The sequence below is a fragment of the Camarhynchus parvulus genome, chromosome 20 (assembly GCF_901933205.1).
Source record: "Camarhynchus parvulus chromosome 20, STF_HiC, whole genome shotgun sequence".
NCBI classification, from domain to species: domain Eukaryota; kingdom Metazoa; phylum Chordata; class Aves; order Passeriformes; family Thraupidae; genus Camarhynchus; species Camarhynchus parvulus.
Genome location: NC_044590.1, coordinates 5,331,635 through 5,356,417, shown reverse-complemented (window position 1 = coordinate 5,356,417; position 24,783 = coordinate 5,331,635). Strand labels below are relative to the sequence as shown.

The 24,783-nt window shown below is 42.7% G+C and overlaps 2 protein-coding genes across 5 annotated transcripts in view; one reads left to right on the top strand and one right to left on the bottom strand.

Annotated features, from left to right (window-relative positions):
* Positions 1-2,710: 2,710 nt before the first annotated feature.
* On the bottom strand, positions 2,711-10,138 carry GID8 (GID complex subunit 8 homolog). 2 transcript variants are annotated; one of them, XM_030963135.1, is made up of 5 exons: positions 10,079-10,138; positions 8,810-8,939; positions 7,463-7,659; positions 6,764-6,961; positions 2,711-6,426 (listed from the first exon to the last, which is right to left on the bottom strand). In XM_030963135.1, the coding sequence occupies exons 2-5, from the start codon at positions 8,925-8,927 to the stop codon at positions 6,253-6,255; spliced, it is 687 nt and encodes a 228-aa protein (XP_030818995.1). In that variant the 5' UTR covers positions 8,928-8,939; positions 10,079-10,138; the 3' UTR covers positions 2,711-6,252. The 2 variants fall into 2 exon arrangements, with proteins under 2 accessions (XP_030818995.1, XP_030818996.1); XM_030963136.1 differs by lacking the exon at positions 10,079-10,138 and adding an exon at positions 9,579-9,833.
* An 80-nt stretch (positions 10,139-10,218) lies between these two features.
* Positions 10,219-24,783, top strand: part of DIDO1 (death inducer-obliterator 1) — a 52,349-nt gene continuing 37,784 nt past the window's right edge. The window contains exons 1-2 of one of the 3 annotated variants that reach the window (XM_030963092.1): positions 10,219-10,777; positions 12,406-12,518. The gene's annotated coding sequence lies outside the window, so the exon portion shown is untranslated. Of the gene's footprint in view, positions 10,778-12,405; positions 12,519-14,856; positions 15,049-24,783 lie in introns of those variants that run through there. The other 2 variants (XM_030963093.1, XM_030963091.1) reach the window with 2 other exon arrangements.

The window sequence follows — 24,783 nt, the reverse complement described above, 5'->3', positions numbered from 1 at the left end:
AGCAGGGTCTGTCCTTCTGCTCCCGTACCCGGGCAGGGAATCGCTCCCTGCCCCCGCTGCTCTCACGGGTTTGGCAGCAGCAAAGTCTCTGGTTCTGCTTTTTAAGGTTTAGAAGCGAGTATAACGTTCGCTTCCGAAGATAAAATAAATAGGGATGAGTGGTGTTACAGCTTGATTTATGTCTGTTGGATAGAGGCGCTGCCTTGCTGTATCTGAAAGAGATAATCAAACTCCTTTGTGGAAATAAATAATTGAAATGATGGTTATCTCAGTCCGCAACGAAAGGACTCGTGACTCATTTAAAGATCACGAACGAGCAGGCTGGAGGAGCCTTGCTGAGGCATCGTTCAGGTGATGCTGTGGCCGATTGCAGCCTGGAAACTAGAACGGCAAAACTTCAGGTGATCAAAGGATGGAGGAGCTCCGGCACAGCCTGAGCAAGGTCGTGCATGGCCCCTGGGAAAAGTACCAGAGCTGCTGGGCTGCACCAAAACGCGCAGGTGCAGGGCAGACACCTCCTGTCTGCTATTCCTGCAGCCAGAAACCTCTCCATCCTTGGTGCAATGAAGCCTTTAGCAGACTAATATTTAGGTAATTCAAACATCCTTCTCCCAGCATGAATCCTTTGGCAGGCCCCTGATGAACAGTGTTCTACATAAATCAGGAGGCATAATACTGTTATTGAGCTGAACCTTTGAGAGTGAAATAGCAAAAAGGTGAAATACACACCAAAGACAGCTCCACAGAGGAGGTTGCTGAAAAAGTAAAAATCATCGTCATACTTTAGCCTTTGCTTTTATTTCTTCCTCAGAAAAAAAGAGATCTTCTCCAAAAGGCCTGTGGCACAGTCAGGCACAGTCACACAGACCTACTGCACACAGAGAACACAAATATAACGAGCTTTGCTGCAAGAAGAGACTGAGGGGAACCACGCGTAGTAACCACTTTAGCTTTCATTTAGTTGTAGGCTTTCCTCCCTTTATTTGGGCAGGAAATGAAACTATGAAGTATTTTTATTCACTCTGCTACTGTCCCTTTTTCCAGAAGAGGGAGCCAAGTCATGGCAAATTGCAGCCAAAAATGTAAACCACTGACAATGTATTTTGGGTTTCTTAACTTGTGTGTATGTTTCAAGTTTAGTTAACTCGAGGCAGGAGGGGAGATGGGCTCTGATGTAACTACAGAAGTGAAATCCATGCAATAAACTCAGGAAAGAACTGGAGAGGCCTTGAGCATGGTAGAGTAACCACAGATGCAGAAAACTTATGAGCTCATAGCCAGGTATGAGGGATCCTGTGCTCAGTCTCACCGCTGAGGGGTGCAAACACTTCCAACACTGACACTGCAACAATGAATCATACTTTCAGTGAGTTGGTAGTTGAGTTGGAAATTAAGCACAAATTTTCATTATTTTTGTACTTTTTTGTTCCTTTCCTTGTCTTGCTCAGTGCCACCTCTTTAATTAGGAGTTTGACTAATCTGCCTCTCAGATAAGAAGCTACTTTCACTGTCCAAACCAGCTGCAGTGGAAAGTGTTTGAGTGCAACATCCATCACATTCACATAAATAAAGAGTAAATACACAGACATCATTCCTTTTACTGCTGTATGATTTTCTATAAGCAAACCTCCCACCAAGCTGATAAAATGACAAATGGAATCAGCTCAGGGGACAGGTGCTGACTAAAGAAAATAATCTTACACAAGAACACCACCTCCTCTCATTTTTCCTGTGTTCAGCTTAATCTGTCAAAAGGTTAAACCAAACTAAAGATTATTGGGTTAATATTTGACCTGACATTTACTATCCTGTAGTTCACCCATACAATGGTTGAATTATTTGAAGATTTTTTGAAGTTAAATGCAGATTAGGACCGATTCCTGAAAGGGTATGAATGGAGTAAAAGGCTCATACATTCCATGAAGGACAATTGTTGTCTCTTGAAAGGACAGTGACTGCAGCTTGAGAGCTCCCTAAGCCAGCACAGTTCCAATGCAACTTTTCCACACAATAAAGAAAACACATGTGGGTTTCTACTGCTACATAATCCAACTTAGCAAAATTACTAAGCAGCAATATACTAAAAAAAAGCCAATTATCAGAGAAGTTGGCAAATTGAGCCTGCTTATAAACGAACAGCAACTTCCATGCAATAACTCATCCAGGCGAGATAAGGTAGCAGGATACTGCTGGAACCATGTTGCAATCCTCACGAAGAGCATGGTAGGGCTTTCTGGTCTGAGGTGCCTGAAAGCATCAACATGCAGCCCACCAGTGGTTTGACCAACTTTGTGCTCAACTTGATGAGTTGAAGGCAGAGGGGGAGCAGAAAGGAATGAAAATAGTTTGTAGCACCTCGAGGTGCCCATGGAGAAGTACAAATCCCTCTGAGGGTGCTGTTCAGGAGCTCTGTGTTCTGCCTGTGCTCAGCTGAGCACATCCAGCAGCGAGCAGGGCTGGGGACACCATCTCACACAAAAGCTCCAAAGCCTCCTCGTCCCTTTTTGTTAAGGACAGCAGAGCAGAAACAATTCCTGACATGGTGTGTCGCTTCTGGAGGGAAGGAGAGCTACAGTGCAGGTCAGAACCTGCAGCCTCAGGGCAGATTTAGGGCAAACAGGACTCCATATCCTGTTCTATTCTGGCTCTCAAGGATGCTCTCAGCCGTGGCTGACAGCAGCAGCCCCATTTCCCGTGAAGACACAACACACAGGGATCCAACTCCATTTAATGAGCTTTGCAACCCACTTGGACACAAGGTGGTTTGAAATAAGTTGAACAACACTCAGCTAGTCAAGGATTTTTTTAAAGTAATGCCTTTAAGCTTATACTCAAGCATACAAAGCATAAATTTTACAAATTAAAAACAATAAAATCACCCTGGAATAATGTAGTGGCTTTTCCTGTATTTACAAGGAGTGGAAAGGAAGCAGAATTCTTTTTATTTTTTTTTTAATGTGGGTGGAAGAAGCTGAAAGTGTTTCAATGAAATCATCTTAAAGAGAGAGAGGTACTTCATCTGGCTTAAAGGTGTATGTTTGCCTCTTCAAAAGTCTTGAGAGGAAATGCTTTACTCAAAATTCTGCTGTTAAGTTTCTGTGCAGCAGCCTCTGCTTTTCCAACTATATAAAATTAAACAGTTCAGTAAGTATTTCTCAAAGTATCACCACAACTTCATCTTCAAGAAAGTCTGTGAACCCCCACCCTTCCAAAATCCCTCCTTTGTACAACAGAAGCAGCCACAGCTCAGCTTAGATTTGACAGGCAGAAACAAAACATGAGAACAGCAAAGACAGTTACAGGGAGGTGATGGCTTTGGGAAAAGGAGGGAGATTTGTAACCTAATCAAACACACTTGCTATGCAGCCTTTCTGCAGAGGTATAAGACAGGATATTTTACAATCCAGCTTCTCCACATCCATAGCATGAATGAAAATATCTTATTTGCTTTCACCAAAGGCAAGGCTGGGGGAGGATAAGTGCACCACCTCTAATGACCGGATCTGTCTGCCAATGTTGGGTTTGGAACAAATCTTCTTACAAAAGTTATTTTCATATCGCTCTAAATTCAATGGAACAAAATATGTATTTTTACACTAAAGCAAACTGATCAAAGTGGCATTTAATAGTATTTGTTAAAGTGGTTATCTAACAAAAATGGGTTAACAAAAGCCCATTCATTAGTAGTCACCAAATAAGACACTTTTCATGCATATGACAAAAATTCATTTGTGTACTGAGACATCTGTTTACTGTGTACAATATTTCCATAAATTATAATATGTTTCACAGCCCCTACCATTCAAGAATATTTCAAACAGATTATATATTATATTTGTATATGCAAACTATTTTATATACACTAATATAAAGATCCTTAGAAGTACCAATATCACTACCTTTATGCTTTCTCTAAAATGCATAGCTTTCGAGTATCTTCTTGCAGTTACCAAAAACTTTACAGATTAAAGCTGCTTATCAATGTGGCATGTTCATAAAAACAAAGTGAAATAGTTCTAGACTAATTTTATATTAACCCCCTTAAAAACGTGTTTATTTTTTAATGGAAAAAAACAACAAGCTAGTGGAAATTCAAGTAATCTATGCTCAATCATTGCCCAAATACTCTATGGAATTAAGGTAGCGTTCTAGAAGGACAGTGAACTTCTCACCCAGGGCTGTAATACTGCATTTCTCATGGAGAAAAATGCTCATCATGCCACAAAACCGCACCACTTTCCACTTCACCCGGGAGAAACTGTACAGGAGATTCAACAACACAAGTGTCAGAACACAGAGGAAAAGCTGATCAGTTCTACATGAAGAAATTAGAGCTATTCCAGTTTTGTTTCTGCAGTTTGTTATTAAACAAAGTTACATTAACCATACAGTTTTTCACAAACTAAAAGTTATACATGGTTTTCAGACATCAACCGACTTCAGAAAGAAAAAAAAACATTAAAAAAACCCCAAAACAACCAAACCCACAACTGTTAAAAGTTTGGTGTTAGAATAACCAGCCTGGGTGAAGGAAAGCCAAACTGCTGCTGTAGCTGGGGGGCTACTGATAGCTTGTTTGTTATATATAAACTTGAAGACCTCCCTACCACAAATGCCTCAAAGTGGAGAACAGAACGATCAGTAAGAAATGGGAACAAATGATTTTGTTACATCCACCATCTCGCTTAACCCTGGTGCTCTGCATCTCTCACAGCTGCTTAACAAACAATGGCTTCCCCCCAAAAATAGCTACACAAGTAAACAGTGTTCACAGTAATGCAATCAGTAACACGTTTTGTTAGTTCCCCTAAGCCAGGTGTATCTGCAAAGCTTTATACAGTTTAATGCATTAAGTATTCCAGTAAAATTAAGTGAAAACTAAGTTTCATTCTACAGGGTAATATCTACCATACAAGACTAGATTATGTACAGTATGGGACTGGTGTGACAACTGCCAGTGTCTCATGATGTTAAACTGTTTCACTCATCAGCTTGCTCTGTGCTTGGCAAAACTTGATCTATAGACCTAAAAATCTAGAGATAGATTTGGCAAGATTAGTGCTTCCTACCACTGGGTATACACCAGTGTGCAACGCTGCAATCACTTGACCAGAACATCCCATACCCAGAAGATTACAATTTGTTGACTTGAAAGTCTGGACTTCACATTAAAACTATAGTTCTAACTGGAGTGAGGACAGTCAGTAAACAAATACAGATGAGGATGAACTGCATCTCTTCAGAAAGGTATGGAAGAAGTGACAAAATGCAAATTTCTGGTTTTAGACAGCCCTGCTTTGTTTAGCTCAAGGCATAAAAAACAGCCCAAGTAGCTCCAAAACTACAATTCTTATTCAGCAAGCATGAAGGCAGATCCTGCACAAGATGATACATCGGAGGCTTCAACAAGCATCTCTCCCCACCACTTGATTTCCTAACATGAATCTCTCAGCTTACAGACATCCAGTGGCCTTCAAAGCTGTAGCAGCCACCTGGAATCGCTGCAAATTTAACATGGGGGGGAAAAGGCCCCTGTTAAAAAAACCCTCAAATGCCTCTGGGGCCGTTTTGGTCATTTGTGAATATTAAGGAAAAACCTATTTCCATCAATACTCCTCCTGAAAAGATGGGTCACTGATCCATTATGAACATAGCTCTCACCATATAAAGCACCAAGAAGTCAGAAACAAGGAAGAAAAAAAACCAAAACAAAAGTCCTTAAATTATGATTTACAAGTTTGTACACTATTTCCTAAGCAAAAAGTTGACCTTACTGCAAAGTTTATAGATGAAAACTTGACCAGTTACCTTTTAAGGGGAATGTATATCTGGCTATAACTTAAAGGTAGAAAATATTCACTGTTCTATATACACATTTCAAACAGGAGACAGTTAAACTGAACAGTTGCCAATATAACTCCATATTAACTCACTGGCCACTAAACTAGGCATCAGCAGCCAATTAGAAAGCTTGAATTCTGTACTTTTAAAAATGCTATTTTTCCTGTCCTGTTTAATTGTTTTTTTAAAAATGTACTATAGTGCATAGCCTAAATCAGACTTCCAAAGAGATACAGCGCCTTTCAATGCAGTTTTTGCAGCATTTAAAAGGGACTTTTCTCCCTTCAAATTAGATGTTCATTGAAAAATCTGAATTGAGTGCTGTACTGTAGTAAAAATATTTCAGTCACAGACTGATATAAATGTATACTGTGCAGTACTAAGATTTTTTGATGTCCATCTGCACACATTTTACTTGGGCTCTTCAATCGTCCCCTTGCTGAGGTCTGTCATTTTGGGGTATTTCACTTTCTTCTGGTCCAGCTCATTCTGAGCCCACAGTAGTAGTTTCAGTAATTTTGCCAACTTGGGTGTTGATTCACGATTTTCATAGTCTAGAACAGCTTGATTAACCTCACTCCATACCTGGAAAAGAAAAACTGGAGTTCAGTGACAGTTTTCATGTAATTAATACTGCTAAAGTCACACAAACACTGGGAAGATCACACCTAGTGTGCTAATTCCTCATAAATGGCCAGGACAAAGCTCCACAGACTACAAGCCTGGAGAAAGGAAGGAAGAGAGCCAAGCAGTTGAATACATTTGGAATATATTAACACCATTTTTTTAATCTTGCTCAATAAACACTTCTGTTCTTTTGCATATCACCATATAAGTTTCCTCTGAGCATTTCAAAAATATTTAGATTTTATTTTCATAACATACATATAAAAGACATCAGTTCCCTTTGAGAAAGGACTACCTTCTGTCGCTGCATCATGTTCAGCAAGTCTCCAAATGGTGATTCTTCGGGATTATCAAAGGCAAGCAGAGCCAGCGTGCGCTCCATTTCTGTCAGGCATTCCCTGCTCTCCTCCCCTTGTTCTGCTAATTGGGTCTGAGCAAATTCCAGAGCTGCCTCTGTCTCACGCTGCCGAATCAGTTCAATCAAGTGCTGTTGCTACACACGAAAGACACAGCAATATTAGCCCAACAAATTAACAAATCTCCACTACTGCAAGCCTGGAAGATTCAGACACTGGTGTGTAATTTGAGACAAACACTAATGTGTAATTTGACAGTTTGAGGTCAATTCTTCTCAATGTGTGAGACAAGGAGCAGCAACTTGGCTGCAAAATCTACTGAAAAAGGGAACTTGGTGCTTTTGAGTAACAGGGTTTGAGAAGATGGGTTACTAAAAGAATTCAGGCCAACAGCGACTGGAAGCTGGTAAGTCACAGGTCACTGATGCTGTTACAAGTTTTCATATTAATAACTGTATATGGTGGCTCCTGCACCATGCCACAAAGTTTCCCATTGCTACCAAAAAATGCCAAGAACACCCACAATTGCATCCATGTTCAGTCACAAACCTCCCAACATAACCTTAATTTCTTCACTACTTTTCCCATTCTCTCAGCAAACTCTAAGACAAAGAGAAAAGTCTGCCACCTGTCCTCACCTGCAAATGAAAGTAGAGATATCTGTTGGTATCCAGCAGCTCTGGATGGAGGCTGTTTATCAATGCAATGGCTTCCTGGATCTGCCCTTTCAAGATCATCTCACGGATTTTTATTCTTTCATCCAGAGTCTCTAAATCCACGCTGGGTTCAATTCCAGACTCCATCCGAAATTTCTCTGCTGCTTCTTTAAAGCCCTCTGAAATAGGAACATTTTACCCATAGAATATATTGCATGAAACACTTTAGAAGAAAACATATCAGCTTAATTTGAGTGTTTCTTGTACAATTTGGGGGTTTAAAGATTAACCCAAAATTGTGAAAAATTCTCCTCTATATAAGAAGTCATTTATCCAATAGGCATTTTAGAGTAAATGCTTAATTCATTCTGAACTCATGTATGCTCACTCTCCAGGGAAGCAACTTGTAGTCCAATACCTCTTAACATGGAAGCCTGTTTTATACTTAAATAAAGCACTGTGCTTATTGCAAAATGAGATTGTGAAAGTCACATCTCCCACAAGTGGGTGGTTTTGCTTTGCCCTCCAGCCCCAGATCTGTTTACACAGATCCAGCAGTTTTTCTGAGAAGATAGACAAGAAGATATAATTTTGCTTTCTCGTGTAGTATTTAAGGTTATAACAGCTCTTTTAAACCCCAGGTCTTGTGTTCACAGACACAAAACTGATTTACACCACCCACTAAGATGCTCTTCCTTCAACCCAGAGGCTTCCCTACGCTCAGTGTAAACAGGGGTGTAGATGGATACAAACGCCTCCACCCTAGCACAGCTTCCTGGGATGGCATGCACCTAATTACTACCAACAATTCCCCAGGGGTTTGGCTTGTTCCAAGTATAAACCCAGGCTGTGTGCTGAAGGGGTTAATATTCTGATCTCAAATTATTTTGACAACAGTGCCCTCTCAGAGTTTATCTTTCCGCCCAGTTAAAAACTTGCTTCTGATAGTTGTTCTTGCAGCTTTCAGACTGTTATTTAACAACAGCAACTTATCTTGAGCTGCTTCAATGGCACAAAAAAGGACATCATGGAGAAGCAGGTCATGTTTACAGCATTGCAGAAAACACTTTGTTTTCTCTATCATTTAGCAGAAGAGTTCAGGCTCATAAATGTCATCTGTATTCCATGAGAACTGCTCAGTCTCTGATTCTTTGTTGGTCTGCAGCTAAGAGAACACCAGAGCAGTTGGGATTTGCTAAGAGAAGCCAACAGCAATGACTAAGTTCTCACTGCCCTTAATTCCACTCCATCCAGTTCCATATTCTACCCCAAACTGATAAAGTATGTGACACACATGAAGAGCCTCCAGGCACTACCAGGTGATTTTACCTGTGACAAGGTAGTTCATGATAAGGCGGTTCATGTCTGCTCTCTGGATATGTAAGTTATTAAGCTTTTCCATCCATTCATCTTTCGTGATTTCATCAGGTTTTTCTGCATAACTCATCCTGGACTCCAACTACAAAAGAAAAGCATCTCATTTAACACGATTCAAGAAGAAATAAGTTTAATGTGTGTAAGAATTGTGTTGCTGCCAGTCTTTAGAGCTTTCTATGAGTTCTTTTAAATAAATAATCCAAAACTGACCCTTTTGACTTAAACCAGAGTTTTGCATTTTTTCCTCCTCATTCCTGCACTCTCCCATAACTATTTACCAGGTTATAAAGCCACTTTCAGAAATCTCAGAATAAAAAATTCAAATACCATCTTTTTCTACTTACTCTTAAATCCACTCCATAAAAATCTTGTATAGAATTTACACAGGACATGCAGCATCCGAGTGGGAAAACAGCGAATCAGACTTTGTCAGCCAGCCAGAAAGATAGTGACAAACACTTATAACAATACCTATGTAAACAATATCTGCTTTAAATCTTCACCAAAACTTCGGACAGCTCCCTATATTGCACAGCTACAAAACTGTCAATGATATATCACCCAGTGTACAACTCAAAGCTTTACACCAGCTCAGCTTCGCTGCCCCGAAAGTTCTCCTGTCAGCGCTACTGAAACGTTATCTCCACTATTTTTCTAGACAATATTTCTGTTCGGATTGGCAGGCACAGCATTTTACCAAAGCCGCGTTTATGATTTCTACCTCCAAGTCCCGACCACGGGGGCAGCGAAAGGGGAGGGCAGGCGGCCACAACAACAGCAACAGGCACCGCCAGCCGTGTCAGACAATACGGGCGGCAGCGCGGCTCCTCACCGCGAGCCGCTTCCAACAGGTTCTCCCTTCGCTAACCCGCGGCCGAAGCCGCCCCGCGCCCGGCAACTCCGCCAGCGGGAGCACGACCCGCCCGGGCCCCGATCGCTCCCGGCCCCCCGCTCCGCAGCCGCGCTGGGGGAACGGGGCTCCCGCCGCCCCGCGCTGACGATGCGGCCCGGCCCGGCTCGCCGCGGACCCGGCTTCCTCCGCCGCCCCCGGCCCGGCCCTGCGCGGACCACAGGGGCGCTGGGCCCCGCTCGCCACAGGCCCGGCGCCTCCGCCGCAGCCGCGGCGGGCGAGCGCCGGCCGGGCCTGCGGGTCCGGGTCAGGGTGAGGGCCCTGCTCCCGCCATGCCCCGAGGCCAGCGCGGCCCCCCGCCGCCATCTTACCGCGCGCGCCCGGGGCCGCTCCGACGCACGAACGCGGGGCCTCCGCCGCCTCCGCCGGGCCGCAGGCGCGCGGGTCTCGCGAGAGCGGCGCTCGCGGCCAATCAGCGCGCGGGGAGCGGGCGAGAACACGCGACCGCGGAGCGGGGCCGGGGCAGCGCGGAGGTGGCGGGGGCGGCCATGGCGGCCGCGGGGCCTTGAGGGACGAGCCCGCCTTCTCCTCCTCCTGCTGCTGCCGCCCTGCGTGCCCGCTCCGCGCTCGGCTCACGGCACTGAGCGCCGGCCCCGCCGCGAGCAGCTAAGGCAGAGGCTGATCCGGGCCGTGCTCGGCGCGAGGGGCGCCGGAACCGCCGTGTGAGGCGGCGGCGGCGGCTCGTGCGCGGTCACAGCGGGGTCGGTGCGAGCTGCGGTTGTAGGGAGCGGCCGTAGGAGCTGCGGCCCCGCCATCTGCCAGGGAAGCGGGCACGGGACCGCCTGCGGTATCCTTGTGCAGCCCCCGCAGCTTCCACGAGTGGCGATCGCTGGGCTGGGAGCTGTCCTGGCTCAGGACTGATGGTCTCTCAAAATGCGCCGTGACTGCTGAGGCGTTGATGAACCCACGCCGGGGTTTGTGGGTCACTGCAGATAAAGCAGGAACACAATGTTGCCAAAATAGGTTCTCGCAGCAGCTGAACAAGAAGCCAATCCACACGCAGAGTCGAGGTATTTCATTTATTTACGGTTCTGCGCAGAAACGAGTGCTGGGTGGCAAATCCACAGAGCCAGCACACCAACTATGAAAATTTCTTACTATTTATACATTTTAGCAAATGAATTAGTAGGTCATTGGCTACAAGTTGAATAATCCGCGTGCTCAATCTTGTGTTTTGGATCCATCAGTGGTCATGATCTGCCCCTGCCCTAATTACCTTTAACCCAGTTGGAGCTGATTCCAGAACAATTGCTGAATTGGCTTTATTCGTGTCTTCCTTATCTTGGAGTTGTGTCAGGTGGCCTTGTGGCCCATGAATTCTGCATTCTTTGTGTCCACAATCATTGGTACATCCTTCTTACCAAGCTTTGTTAACTTCCCCAAAACTTCAAAGAACATCCCTCCCTTCAGAAAATTTTACATGTTCCACATTTTGCAAGAAAACCTCGATTTGTACATTTCAAGGGAGAACAAGCTTAAAATGTACACTTGTCTGTGTGAAATGCTGCAAATGATATACCTCCGGAAAAAGTAATTTCACTCACACAGATGGGGAATATGGACACAATTGTACACTTTTCACTCTTGATTTTGTAACTGCAATAAAGCCCAGGCTCCAAAACTCACTTTTATTATAGTTGTGCCTATGTTGAAACAGAAAAAACCTATGATGTAATAAATAATTTATTAGAGCCATAGGATATCCCGAGTTGGAAGAGACACACAAAGTCTTAAGTCCTGATTCTGTGCAGAATATCATGGCCAGCTGCATTTATCAGGAACCACTGTGGCAGGAAAAGGAAGGATAGCTTTAAACTGATGGAGGGCAGGGACACCTTCCACTGGACAAGGTTGCTCCAAGCCCAGTCCAGCCTGGCCTGGAACACCAGGGATGGAAGTCTTGATCCATGCTTTTTTTTTTTCTTTCCTACTAATTCTCTAAATGCAATGAAAATTCTGCATGTTTGGGGAATTGAGCAGTATCTTGAGTAATAAATTATACATATTTTATACTCAAGGAAGATCCAAAGCTGTGCAACAATGCAGGGGAAAAGAGTTCCTACATCATTCTCTTTTCCTTGCTGACACTGACTTCTGCTAAAAACCTTCATAATTCTCCCAAAAGTTGGAAAAAGCCCTTTCTTTTATTGCTCAGGGAAAACCTTGCATGTTACTCCTGTGACTCCCAAGCTAGATTAAAATACACAACTACTTTGCTCTTGGGAAATTCTCCCAAAATACAGCTTCCATATGCCACAGTTCTACAATAATCTTACTGTGATGAGGCAGTAGTAACATGGGAAGTTGGATTTTTGAGGGACAAGATGACAAAATTGAGATTAAAACAAATCTGTAATAACTGTAAGTGCAGTTTATAGATTTTTAATTAGAATTTGTTAAATCCTAATTTCAAAGAGGTGTTTTGATAACTAATATTTGGGGTTAAGTGGAGTGAATCGCAAACCAAAGTCACAAAAATGCTTGTATTGAAGGGAAGGAATTTACCTCGAATTGGAGAGGGGGAAAATTCTGCAAGTTTGTGTCAGCTGGTAAAGAAGGGGGTTACTTTTTGTGAACATGGTTAACCCTCATTAAAATATTTCTCTGTGTTCATCCAGTCTTTTTGGAAAATTTCCAGGAGCCTTGGAGAATCAAGAATCCTGAAGAAGCCTTACCTTGCCACCTGACGTGCCTATTTTGTGATGTGCAGAGCTCTGAGGACAGAGACCTTTTTCCACTAAAAGTAAAAAGGTAAAGTTGGAGCACAGCCAACAGAAATTAGTATCTTCTAACTTAAATGTATTAATTATCTGTTAAATACAACCAAATCACCAGATACTGAGGAGGGAAAAGGACCTGCTTGTTTCCTTTCATCCACGGGCTAACTCTCATTTTTTCCTGGCTGCTGCAATTGGCTCACTCAGAGAAATCAGTGATGGAGAACTGAGGGAAGGAATGAACATAAAATAAGTGTTGTGTTTATATTTAAGGTTGTGCATCTTCAAACAGTGGTTAAGGGGAAACTGGGTGAGAAGTGACATCCCAGATCTGGGGACATTGTGCCACACAACAATGTCACATAATAACCCTTGTGTGAGACACAACAAATATAAGTGAGGCCAATTTTAGAAGCCCAAAGTTGGGGGAAAAAAATTAATTAGGGAAGCCCAAGGCATAAATAAGATGTGTCAGCTGCTGAGGAAAGTCAATGCACTGACCACCCACTTTTGGAAAGAAGCGGAAAAAAGGTTTAAGGAGAGTTAGTGCTGAGGGATTTGTCGGTATCTCAGCATAAGCTTCTCTGGTGTCTACGGAGGAGAGACAGCTAAAGTGCTTATGAGACTGTTTTAGAAGCTGATTGATGGTTATGAATCCCTTCTAGGATTTCCCAGCAGAGTCTTCATTTCAAACCAGTCACAAATTACCAGCATGTTACAGGAGAGAAGGCCTAAAGTGAAACAAAACTCACATTATAACCAAAAAAAGCTCCTCCTGCTGTGCTGCCAGAATGATGTAGATTCAGACCAGTAACCCAGGAGTAAATTTCCTATATTAAAAGAAATCAGTCTGTAAAAGGAAAAGAATTAGGAAGACAACAAGGCAGGGAAAGAACTGAGGTGACACATATTTAGTCAGCAAAGGTAGATCCTCTGACTGGCTTTAACACAAAGGTGTAGAGGTTTTGTGGTTGGAAGTGTGCTCAGGTGTCACTCACTGGGGGTGCAGATTGCATCACCATTATGTTTAAGTGGTGTAAGCCTCTTACTAAATGTGTGTAAGAGGAATTTAATACCTGTTTCACTGCAGGATTCCTTGTGGCAGGCATCCCCCATTCACTGCTGCTGTGCAGTTCCTTGTTTGCCGTGTTCCCTCTCTGTTGGTCTGTGTAACTCCTGGGTTTGAGCACTCCCTAGATGCTAAATTTATCCATTAAAAGCATGTTACTAGCTTTTCCCAGAGCAAAAATCACACTGCAGATTTTCTACCAAACCCTAAAGTATTTTCCCTCCATGTGATTTCATTTATTGCAGCTCTGTAGCTACAGAACAAAATCTGAATTCCTGCTTGCCCTAATTGTGGTGTTTTGTACTTTTGCACAGGAATCTGTTGTGTTTTTTTACCTCTTGGTGTTCCTGGGTGAAATATTAAAACTGCCCAGTTTTACAGCTGGAGAAAGAGGCTGACTATGCTAATAGCAGGTTTTCCAGCATTATCCTGAGCTTTTGCCATCAGAAGTCTCATGAATAGACTCCTAAAAGATGTAATCAAATTACTTGACAGAATCCTGTAATTCTGTATAATTATTTCTAGGTAGGTTTTTTTTCCCCTCATGTTTTCATTCCTTATCTCAGTAAACACTGTATCTATCTGGAATCTACCTGAAACCTGAGTTATCAACCCATGAGGAAAATGTGCAGGATCAGAGTAATCAAGGAGCCAAACCTCACACTTCCAGCTGTCTAAAGGCTCTTCAGGAGTCTCTGTATGGTGTCGGGGGTGTTCTGTACCCCTTGGGATCCCTTAGTGTCTGTCAGGAGTGGATGTTTCTGGGTGCCAATGTCCCAAAAAAAGCAACAGAAGGAATTCCACATGTAAATAGCTCTCTGTAGCTATTTGTAGCAGCTTGGATCCTGCAGTGGTTTTTTAGTAGCTTAATCATTAAGCAAGGATGTTTCCTGTGGAGGCTCCATGTGTTGGATGGGCAGATTCAGAGAACATTCCACTCTCAGCACTCCGAACTCGCAGTCAGAGGAAGGCATTACAGCAGCTATTTGCCAAACAGTGTGAGTAGAACAGAAAAACCAACCAGGTCCCAGTGGAATGTGCACAGGTGGGGAGCACAGCTGCTGTGAGCAGGTGGCTGTGCAGCAGCAGCCTGGCTCCTCTGCCCGTCCACCCTGACGAATCATGGCTAAAGCTGCCGTTCCCGGGATCAGCGTGGGGTTGCGAGCGGAGAAACGGGAGCAGGCCTGAGGGAACGCAGAATGGGCACAGGCGTGAGCAAGGACTGCTATGCCGCTGAGGGCCCCGCGTGAGGCGCGGAGCAGCCACCATGGCGCTGAGAGGCGGGGCCGCCGCTCTCCCGCCCAGCGCCCGCCGGGTCCTCCGGGAGGCGCGCGCCAAGGGCGGCGCTCTGGCCCCGCCGCCGCCATCTCGGTGTCGATGGTGGCGGGGGCGGGGCGGTCCCGCCCAGCGCTGCCGCGGAGCGAGGAGGAAATGGCGGCGCGGCGCGGCTGAGACCTTTGGCGGCCGCGGCGAGAGCTCGCCTTCTCTGCCCGCGGTGAGTGCGGGAGGCGGGTGGGGGAGCACCGGGGCGGGAGAGAGTGGGAGCGGGGCCGCCGCTGTGGCAGGGGGGTCGCGGGAAAGGCGGCCCGGCCACCTTTGGGCTCGCTGTAAAATGGAGGCGGGCGGGCGGGCGGAGTGGCTCGAGTGTGGGGGGGGTTCCCCGGGGAGCAGCGGGGCGCGGGCACGGTACGGTCTGGCTCGGTCCGGAGGAGGCGGCGGCTCCGTGCGGGGCCCTGGAGGAAGCGTTTGGCTCACGCCGCGGCGGAGCCTGAGCGGAACGGCCGCTCCCCGGGCGGAGCGGGCTGAAGGCGGCTCCTCCATCTTGGGGGGAAGGAGAGGCCGGGTGTGCTCGGAGCCCGTCGCCGTCATGGCCAAGCTGACGCCGGGAACTGCTTCGTGACTGCACCAGCGGCCCCGGGCCTGTGCCGGGGGGGCTGGGGCGGGGCAGCACCCTTGGGGACCCTGAAACCAAACCGAGCCCAACCGAAATCGTTCCGGGGCTCCGGCGGGTGGGACTGAAACTTCCCTGCCTTGGAGACGTGTTGGTTTTCCCTGGGCAAAGGAGGGGATCTCCTTATTGGTGAGTTAAACACGAGGAGTTGAACTTAATCGTGTTCTGCTGACTGTTTTGTAGGGAGAAAAAACCGAATATTTAGACAGTAAGAATTGTAGGTCGGTTTTAAATATTTAATAAATTCCTTGCCAATTCCCTGTCCTTGGCACGAATGTACTTAAATGGTGCTAATGTACTTAAATGCTGTCTCTTGGAGGTAGTGATAATTTGGAGCTGTTTTTTGGCTTGCAAAACCCATTATTTGGTGGCGACCAAATTTTGTTTCATACAGTTAAATAGTTTATACCTCCAAGCAACAGTTTATTTTTTAGTTGTGGTAAGGAAAATCTTACTATCTTAGCTTATCCTTTTTAATTTGGAAAGAATGTTATAGTCTCACAACGTGTTATAAAATGAACGTGTATTATGCTCACTCTGCAGGTTTTATCTCCAATAATTTGCAACATGCTCTTTTTCTTGCATGGACTTTCATGGGTTTTCATTGCAGGAACTTCAGGGAGAAATAAAAATGTTGATTTCTTTTATTTCACTCAGAAGAATGTATATAGCATTCCTAAATTCCCTGGATTTTTTTGGTTGCTTGCTTTTTCCTTGGATAATAGAGTTCACATGTTTTTCAGAAATAGCTCTTTTGAATACGTAGTAATCACAGTCTCGATTAACTAAATTCTTTGGCAAGTAATATTAAACTATATTTTGCCTCATTTTATGACAACTTTTTCCACTGTTTGCTTTTTTGTGTATTTTTCCTCAGTTTTGAAGGGTAATTCAAATTACTTTAGCTTTAACAGTCTTGGTGCTGCTTCTACAAACAAAATTTGCTAGCTGTTTAAGCAATTTAATTGCAGGTCAGTGAAAAATGATATGTAGTTACTGTCCAAGTGTACCATGTACTGTGTTAATTGTAGTAGATATTCTGGGTTGTGCTCCACTTTTATGTGTGCCAGCCACTTGTTATTGTTCCTTGACATTTAGAACTTTCTATAGGAATAAATATAGAAGTAAGCTTAAAATAGCTCTTCAGTTAGGCCTTAATTTTTTCTCCCTTGACAGTTCCAGAAATATGTCACACATAAAGGTGTTTTAATGCACTGGCGTGAAACACTAAAGGCCCATGTTGGCCTTCAGCCTCCATTGATTAGAAAATCAAATAATTGGTGTTTTCAAGAGCAGCATTTAAATAATTTTTTACAAAGTTTTTGGGTTGTTTCTTTAAGGGGTATTTTCTGTTGGTATGCAAATGAGGATTTTGCTGTGTTGCAGATATATGTACAGTGCAAAAATACCTGCAGTTTTTAAAACTGTTGAAATATAAAATAATAATATAAGCTAATATCTATTCACACATGATTCAGAAGGTGTTTGCATATAACTGAAAAATGGATTTTGGTTTAAGAAAACAATTAACACCAAAACCTTGAAACTCCCCAAAGCAATGCAAATAGAATCGAATCTAGGTTAGTAGATAAAATTGAATAAATATTTTTTCAGTGTCTAGTGGCCTCTCAAAAGCCAGTGTTTGTTCTGCTTAATCCAGCTTTACTACGAAGATTTTTCTGGCAGTTGATCACGTTATTTGTTTCTGATTTAAGATAGTAATTGTCTTTATAGTTGTAACTTAAGGACTGTGGGATTTTAGTTCTGTACAGCCTGAAAAGCTGGAGGTATTAGTGGGAAGAGGAAGAGCAAGGATTAAAGGGGCTGGGCTGAGAGTTATAAAGCATAACTGATGGAAGTAGGAGCGGGGCTGGACTGGGTGAGAGTGACATGAGATGGCTTTAGTTGACAGAACTGGTGTCTCTGTGCCAGTTTTATTCTCTGGTGCACTTCCTGCCCTGTGTCTCTTGTGCCACAAATTGTAGAGCAGTGGTAGGAGATACAAGGAGAGGATTTTAATACCAGTAAGATTGCCCAATTTATGCAAAGCTGGTTCCTGTTTGTGTGTGCAGTCAGGCATGAGTTCTCAGCTCCCAGTTAATGCTTGGAGGATTCACTGCTGGGAAGTTTTTATCTAAGGCAGCTTCTGATATAAGCTGATATTTGACAGGTGTTATTGACGGTGGTCTCGAGCACTGATAGACTGTGAGGTTAAAAAGCTTAAATTTCCACTTAGGCATCTCAGACACACGTATTAAATGAGCATTATGCATGTTCTCCCAGTAAATTCTAATCAAAACTGGAAACTCAACTGTGTTTACTGAATCCTTAATAACATAATCAGCGTGCTGTAATTAGTGTTTCTCCAAATTTGGAAGAAGTTCGTTTCTGTTTTATTTAATGAAGCTGTTTTGGTGGAATAAGAATAAAAATATCTAGTTTCAAAGGTTATATTTTAACTCACTTTTTACAGACAAAATAAGGAAAAAAGTTGCATAACCACATGATTTTGTTTTCTACAACAGCTGTACTGGTAGGATCAGAAATGATAGATTGTTTAAAGATAAACAAGCTGTGGGATTGTGAGAAGTTAAAATTTAAGATTCTCTGATTTAGCTGTTGCATTTACAGCTGAGTGTTCCTAACGGCCCTGATAAGAGCTAATTTCCCTGGTGCCTGGTGGAGAAATGCCAGAGGGTGTGAATTGCCTTCCCTAAGGAATGTTTCCTGGACAGTTGCTAAGGAATCAAGTTCAGTTGCAGAAATTGAACATTAGGCAAATATATAGTATGTATTTGCCAAATATTTTCATTGAAGATGATGGAAAAGGAGTGCTAAAGATACCCTGTCAGTGTTTGTAATTGATGCTTCTGTCGAGTAAACTTTCAGCCATTATTTGTAAAATTGGCTTTTGCTGGAGCCTTTAGAAAGTTTCTTGTTAAGAGATGATCGTGCTTAGGCTTTTAATCTAAGCACTTGACCATCTAAAATTGTGTTTATTGCTTCTTAATCTGTATAAAAGGGAAAAAAACCAAAACAGTAGAGCTCTCTACACTGCTTTGATTCTGCTCACAGCTTTCGTTAATGGGCAAAATTGTTTGTTACCTGATTTTTGCTCATGCTGTTCAGACCTTGAAAGCAGAAGTAAACCTGGCCCAAAACCTCAGTTTTTTTGGGGCTAAATTTTCATTGCTAGGGTGAGTATGGGATTATCTTACTCAGAAGAATGTGAGTCAAGGCTTCAGAAGGTGTAGGAGTAGTGAAATGCCAAATGTCAGTCTGTTACTAAGTCAGTATCTGCCTAGGCTACCCATGGAGCTCTGACTAGAAAATAAAAATGACATGTATGTAATACTTTACTTCCCTCTTTAAATTAATGTTTTCATAAATGCCAAAAGCACTACAGTCAATATGAATTTTGTTTCCCAAACACATTTATGGGTTTACAGCTTGCAGGGTGTGCACAGTGCAAGTGCCTTGTGTTAGGGGTTACTGGAGTTTGTCAGTGCTGTTGTCACAGTTCTGTCCCCAGCTGCTGACACAGAGCTGAGCTGGCAAAGCCTCTCCTGCCTACACACCTACCTACATTTGCCAATGTAACTTCTTCTCCCAAGGAATTTGATTGAGCTTTCCAAGTATTTCCCCCCCCTGAGATGAGCTGCTTCCCTGCTTGCAGGGCCCTGTGATGGAGCTGAGGTTCCCTGTGCAGCTGCACTGCACTGAGAGCCCACTGCCCAGGGTGGTGCTCGCGTGCCCCACCCTGCAAACACAGACAGGTAAAAGTGCAGTTTTGCAGATCCGATTGCAGCAGTGTGAGGCACTTGAGCCAGCGCAGCTCTGGTGATTGGGGGTTGTAGCCCTTAACGTTCCTGACTTGTGCAATTGTGACAGGCAACATCTGTAGCATAGATAGGATCTGTCATTAAATTAAATCTTCGTGTTTGCCAGATATCTGATGGGCCTGCTGCTAAAGTGCCTTCAGTATTTCTATGAGAAATTGCTATTCAGCTGAATTTAACTGTGAGAACTTCAATCTGGCTCAAAGCTCCTTGCCCAGAATAAACTGCCTGTAATGCCTGGTGCCATTCTCATTCTGTGCATGACTACCCAGCAGTCCACCCCTTCTTCCCTTGACTGCTCGGGTCCTGTGTGCTGCAATCATCTGAAGTAAGAGGGTTTTAACCTGAAAGACATCAAAATAAACCTGTGTGTGTGTTTTGCTTGGCATAAACCAGGGAGCTGCTCTGTGTTTTTGCTTGGTGCAGTTCTGTTGTGCTGTGGAGTCCCTCGTTGTCTTTGCTTCCTATCTACTGCTGGGCCCAGTGTGTGTGTGCTGCTAATCTGATAATCTGCTCTGCACACACGTGAAATTCCTCACTTCCAGGAGGTCCCACATCCCCTGCAAACGTGCAGGACTGCTGTCCTGTGTGAGCACAGGTTTCCATCCAGTGAGGCTTATGTAAGGTAAGTGAGCAGCCTGACAGAAACCACGGAAAACCTGAAGGTGTTTTAGTTTCAGACACAGCAGAGAGGGTTTATAATGTGTGACTAAAGACACTTTAATTTGGAACGGTTAATGTCTTTATTATTGCAAGTACAGAAACCAAATGAATGTATCTTGTTATTAAGGGAAGCTATTACTTCTTGGAATTAATAAATTTCCTTCTATTTTAAAAAGTAAGCTGGTAAATGGGTTTGCTCTAAAGTTTATTTTAAAGTTAAACTCTTCATTACTTTCTGCTTTTGAAAAGTATTGATCTTGTGAAATTTATAAATGTATTGTCTCATTTTTCATGATGGAAAAATCTAGAAGGCAACTGAAAACTTGTTTCTGCATCTTTGAAAATTTCAAAGAAGTAGTTAATGTTTGTTTACATTTTAAATCTCATTACTTGATTGTCAGCAGCGCTGTGTGTCGGTATGTGGTGTCATGTGAGTGTGCACTTAATAGGCTTTCCTGTACCAAGGCAGGATGAGTGTTCATACCATGAATGTTTGAAAGAAATTTTCAGCGCCAAACATAAAAAGGCAGAAGGTCTGCAGTCCACAAAGCTCCACTGAAACGTCCTAGAACCTCTCTGTAATGGGAGGTGAGGGCACAAGCAGCAGGTCTAAACAGACTGAGCTGTGGTGTGAGATGACTGTAGGTGTCCATGGTGCCATCCCTGACAAATTATTACCCTGCCATGCTCCGTGCATTAGAGATTGAGATACTGTCCTGATACTAAAGGCTACCTTAAAACTAGATCTTGGTGATATTTTATCTTAATTTGGCTGTAAAGAGTTGTGCCTACTGGCCTGGAGTAATTACTGCTTCCTGTGGTGTTTAAGAAGAGCACAGGTTTCTTAAATTAGGCTGGGTTATTCCTGAGGAGCATGGCTGTGTTACTGCTCAGTCTACATCTTGCAAATGTAGAAGTTTGTTAAATTTTTTTAAATGGGAGTAATACATTGACTCTAGAATAGGAAGAAATGAGCTGCCACTTTTGAGTTGTTAGTATTGTAGGTAGTGCTAGTGGCTTTGTTTGTAATCTTGGAATTAATTTAGTGTGTTTAATGATAGGCAGCAAAGCACTTAGAGATAAGTGTTACAGATTTTGTAGTGTTATTTCTCTTTGGTTTTACTCTTTTAGGTCTAACTATAAACTTTGAAATGCTGTGATTTTATACAAACTTGATTTTTAACATGATATTTCAAATGTAAACTTCTGGCATAAAATTCTTGTGTTTGCCAGGAATGTCTGGACTTTTGACCTTGAGCTGCAGCTTGGCTATAGCAGTCAAGCAGTGATATAGTAACTTATTTGGACTTCAGGGGAGGAGTTAGGGCCACAGTTTTCCTGTCTCACAATATCTAGACTTAAGCTTTAGGGCTGTCACCTCTCATTCTTCAGCTCTCATTGCCTCTCTTTGTCATAAGGTCCATCTCACAACTGTTTGGAAGAAGCTTCCCTTCCTTCATAAGACACTTAAATTAGCAAGCAGTGTGGATATGTTTTCCATGAAAATAAAAGACAGGCTGTATTGTGGAATCTGATTTTCTGTTGCTTTCCATGCCAGTAGAGTGTCTGTCCTTGCATCCTTCATGGCTGAGCAGGTGGAGGGAGCATCTCCAGAGCCAGGGCAGAACCTGTTCCTGCTGTTCTTGGGGGTCACTGAATTGCACTTCTGTCCCTGCTCTCACTGGAACTGCTTGTTCCTGTACAAAGTAGGTGATGCCCTACTGGCATCCATAGGGCTGCTTTTGTAGTGCTTGTTGATGCAAGGGATTAATTTTGCTGCTGCTTAGCGGAAAGCGCAGATTTCCCAGCTGTCATCTTTGCCAAAAAGGGATGGAGAATAATTTTCAATGGGATCAATCTTCCGTGTAGGAGTGCATCAACTGAGCCATGCCAACATTTATTTGCATCAGAAATTAAATCCTTATGAGTTCTCACACTGTTTTGTTTTTGCTCATGTGATTATATTTGCTGATTAGGAATTTTTAGCACTTAAAGGAGGTTATCATAGGCCAAGCCCAGTAACTCTTTCACAGAAGATAGTGGAAGTTGGGACTGAAATCACTGTTATATCAACCTGGAAAGGATATTTTCTGCCCTGTTTGTAACATCCTGCAGTTTCTTTGATATTTAAGAAACCTGACTGGGATATCATTGTTTCAGCCAAGTGCTTTGCATATGAAGCAAATTCTGAAGAAACCTGTAAAAAAATATATCTAAAAATCAGGTATAAATCATTCTAACTGAAGCTAGTTGTCTTATATACTGGGGCAGACTGGATTTCTGTTAGGATATGGACATGAAATTGGTTACTGTTACCTGCTTTGAAAACCTAGCTGGTGTAAAATCATGCTTTAAATTTCTTTGCAAAGATGCAGAGTGTCTTCTCACCACCCCTCAAGTTCAGAACCTTACACTGGCCATTGTAATTGTTGAGATTTCCATCCTGTCCTTGGGGCGCGGCCATTGCATTTCCTTAATGGATCTAAAACTATTAACTGGAGTTTCAGTATGAAGCCTTTAAAAATCTCAAAGATGTAAATGTCTATCACAAGTCTTAAATAGGAGCAAATCTTCCTTCCCCGGATATTTGTGTAGGAGTGAGTACCTTTGTGTGATCTTTCAAAATCACAGACTGTGCTGTAGAGTTCTCAAGGCAGTAGCAGATAAGAGAATGAACAGGTGTCAGGTATTAATCACTTGGACAAAAGGGGCTGGTGTAATCCCTAATGAGGTCCCAGCTTTGGTGCAGATAACAGCAGATTGGCTGAGTGTTGAAGGGTGCTGACATCCAAGATCAGGGAATAAAATGCGGCATATTTTGCTATCTAGATGTGAGAATGAGGGAATAAAGATCACTGGTCTTTCATGCATATTCCTCACTGAATAAAATCCCCAGTAAGCTGAATCTGAAGAATTTATCCTGACTATTGACAGACTTTTTTGTATGCAAGTCTTCAGATAAACAAGAAATAAAGTTATTTTTTGGGGGATGGGTTTAGTTCCTGTTAAAGTTTTTGTTACTAGGCTTCCTTTCATGATCATTTTTTAGAGTGAAGTCTTCCCAGTTACCTGAAGCACGGAGTTCTTAATGCAGTTAAAATAATCAGCTCCAGTAAAAATAAAACCTTTTTGCAGTCAGAGGACTCATTGAGATTTTATTTCCCCCTCAGGGAAATGAGAAAAAATGAAAGTGGAAATTCCCATCTGAATGAATATTTGTCATAATTTATTGAATGACCCTTTAGAAAAACACCAAAAAATGGGCAAATGTTGATGTTCTTGAACAAGTTGCTCTATGACCTCAAAGATGTTATCTTGGGCATCCTGAAAAGGGCTTAGTGAAGTCAGCAGATCAAGGTGTCTTCAGCCCAGCCTGCCATGAATATCTCAGCTCTGTGTTACTGGCAGAGATAATCTCTCCTTTTTCACCTGTGATTGCTGCCAGCTGGCTCACAATGGAAGGCAGTAGATAAGAGAGTGCTTCCGGTGAGGTTTAGTTTGAATGTGAAAGGGATGTTATTTGATGAGTGAAGGTGTGTTGGAAATTATATTCTTAGTGTCTTTTGTAAGGTGTTGCAGTAGCAGGATTTGAAATTTCGGACTCTTTTCAGTTTCTGATTAATTTGGCTGCTGAGTCTGCTCTGGAATATCTTCAGTCTGTTTATTGAAAACCACAAGGGTTTGCAGTAGTTGGAGAATCCACAGCTGCTGAATGTGAGTGCTGGGCTCTGCTCTTGCAGTGTGGCAGCCCTGTGATTTTAGTTTTGTTACTGCTTGAGAAGAGTTGACCAAATTGAAATTAAAAGCTTGTGACAGTGAGGAAGAAACTAAATAAATGTTTCCTTGAGTGGACCTTCTTTCTTGAGATACTGTGCTTTTGTTTTATGCTCTACTTCCAGTTAAATGACTGTTCTTTTTCACTGGAATGCTCATACTGCTGCAGGAGCTCCTGATTTGTATTTCTGAGTTCATTTATAGTTGGTCTTAAAACCTTAGACATTTTCCCACTGGAGACTGCTTCTCACAGAAGCTGTCAACCTCAGCAGGAACTCAGCCTTTTGAATATATGTCTGTTCATGTTAGCTTGCCTTTTTTTCACCCATCATTTATTGAATTTTTTGGCTTCAGTTTTTTCAGAGGAACAAAATATCCTTTCTAATATTCTGCATAATATTAAATATAGTTACCTAACATAAACAGGATGATGCTGATGAGAATTGTCTGCTAGGGGAAATACAATAATTTTCAGTTTCCAGCTGGAACTTCCAATTTCAGAAATGTGATTAATACATTGTGTTAGGAGAAATAAGTAAAATTATCCTGGATGTTCAGCTCGTCTAAAACAAGATTGCCAGTTTTCTGCTTCTGTTGACATTTCTGTCAGTATCTCAGCTGCAGTTGAGCGCTGAACTTGAGAACAAACAGAACAAAATGAACAAAAAGTCCCACTGAATCTGGAAGAGAAAGAGGTATTTGAAGATTCCAAAGCTGCCATATGTTGTAGTAAATATTTTTGCAGGCAGTTTGTTAGAACATTTGCTTAGAAGCGCAAAGTATAGTTGTGAGTTAGGCTTCATCCTTTTGTGTTTTGATAATACTTGATTTTTCAGCTTCTTTTAGGCAATTAAGTTTAGTCTGTATTAAGATGCAATTCTGCAAGAGCAGGTTCATGTAAAATCAGTGTGAAACTTCCTCTTTTTCATGAAAAATATTTTGAACCACATGGGAAAGGAAAAAGTGCAGATACTAAACAATCTAAGAAACAACCAGGCATTTT

Excerpts from the sequence above, each read along its gene's own strand:
- GID8 (XM_030963135.1), bottom strand. The coding sequence starts at position 8,927 with ATGAGTTATGCAGAAAAACCTGATGAAATCACGAAAGATGAATGGATG. Across the intron at positions 7,660-8,809 it reads CATGAACTACCTTGTCACAG|AGGGCTTTAAAGAAGCAGCA; the intron begins GTAAAATCACCT and ends TTCCTATTTCAG. Across the intron at positions 6,962-7,462 it reads ATCTCTACTTTCATTTGCAG|CAACAGCACTTGATTGAACT; the intron begins GTGAGGACAGGT and ends TTTCGTGTGTAG.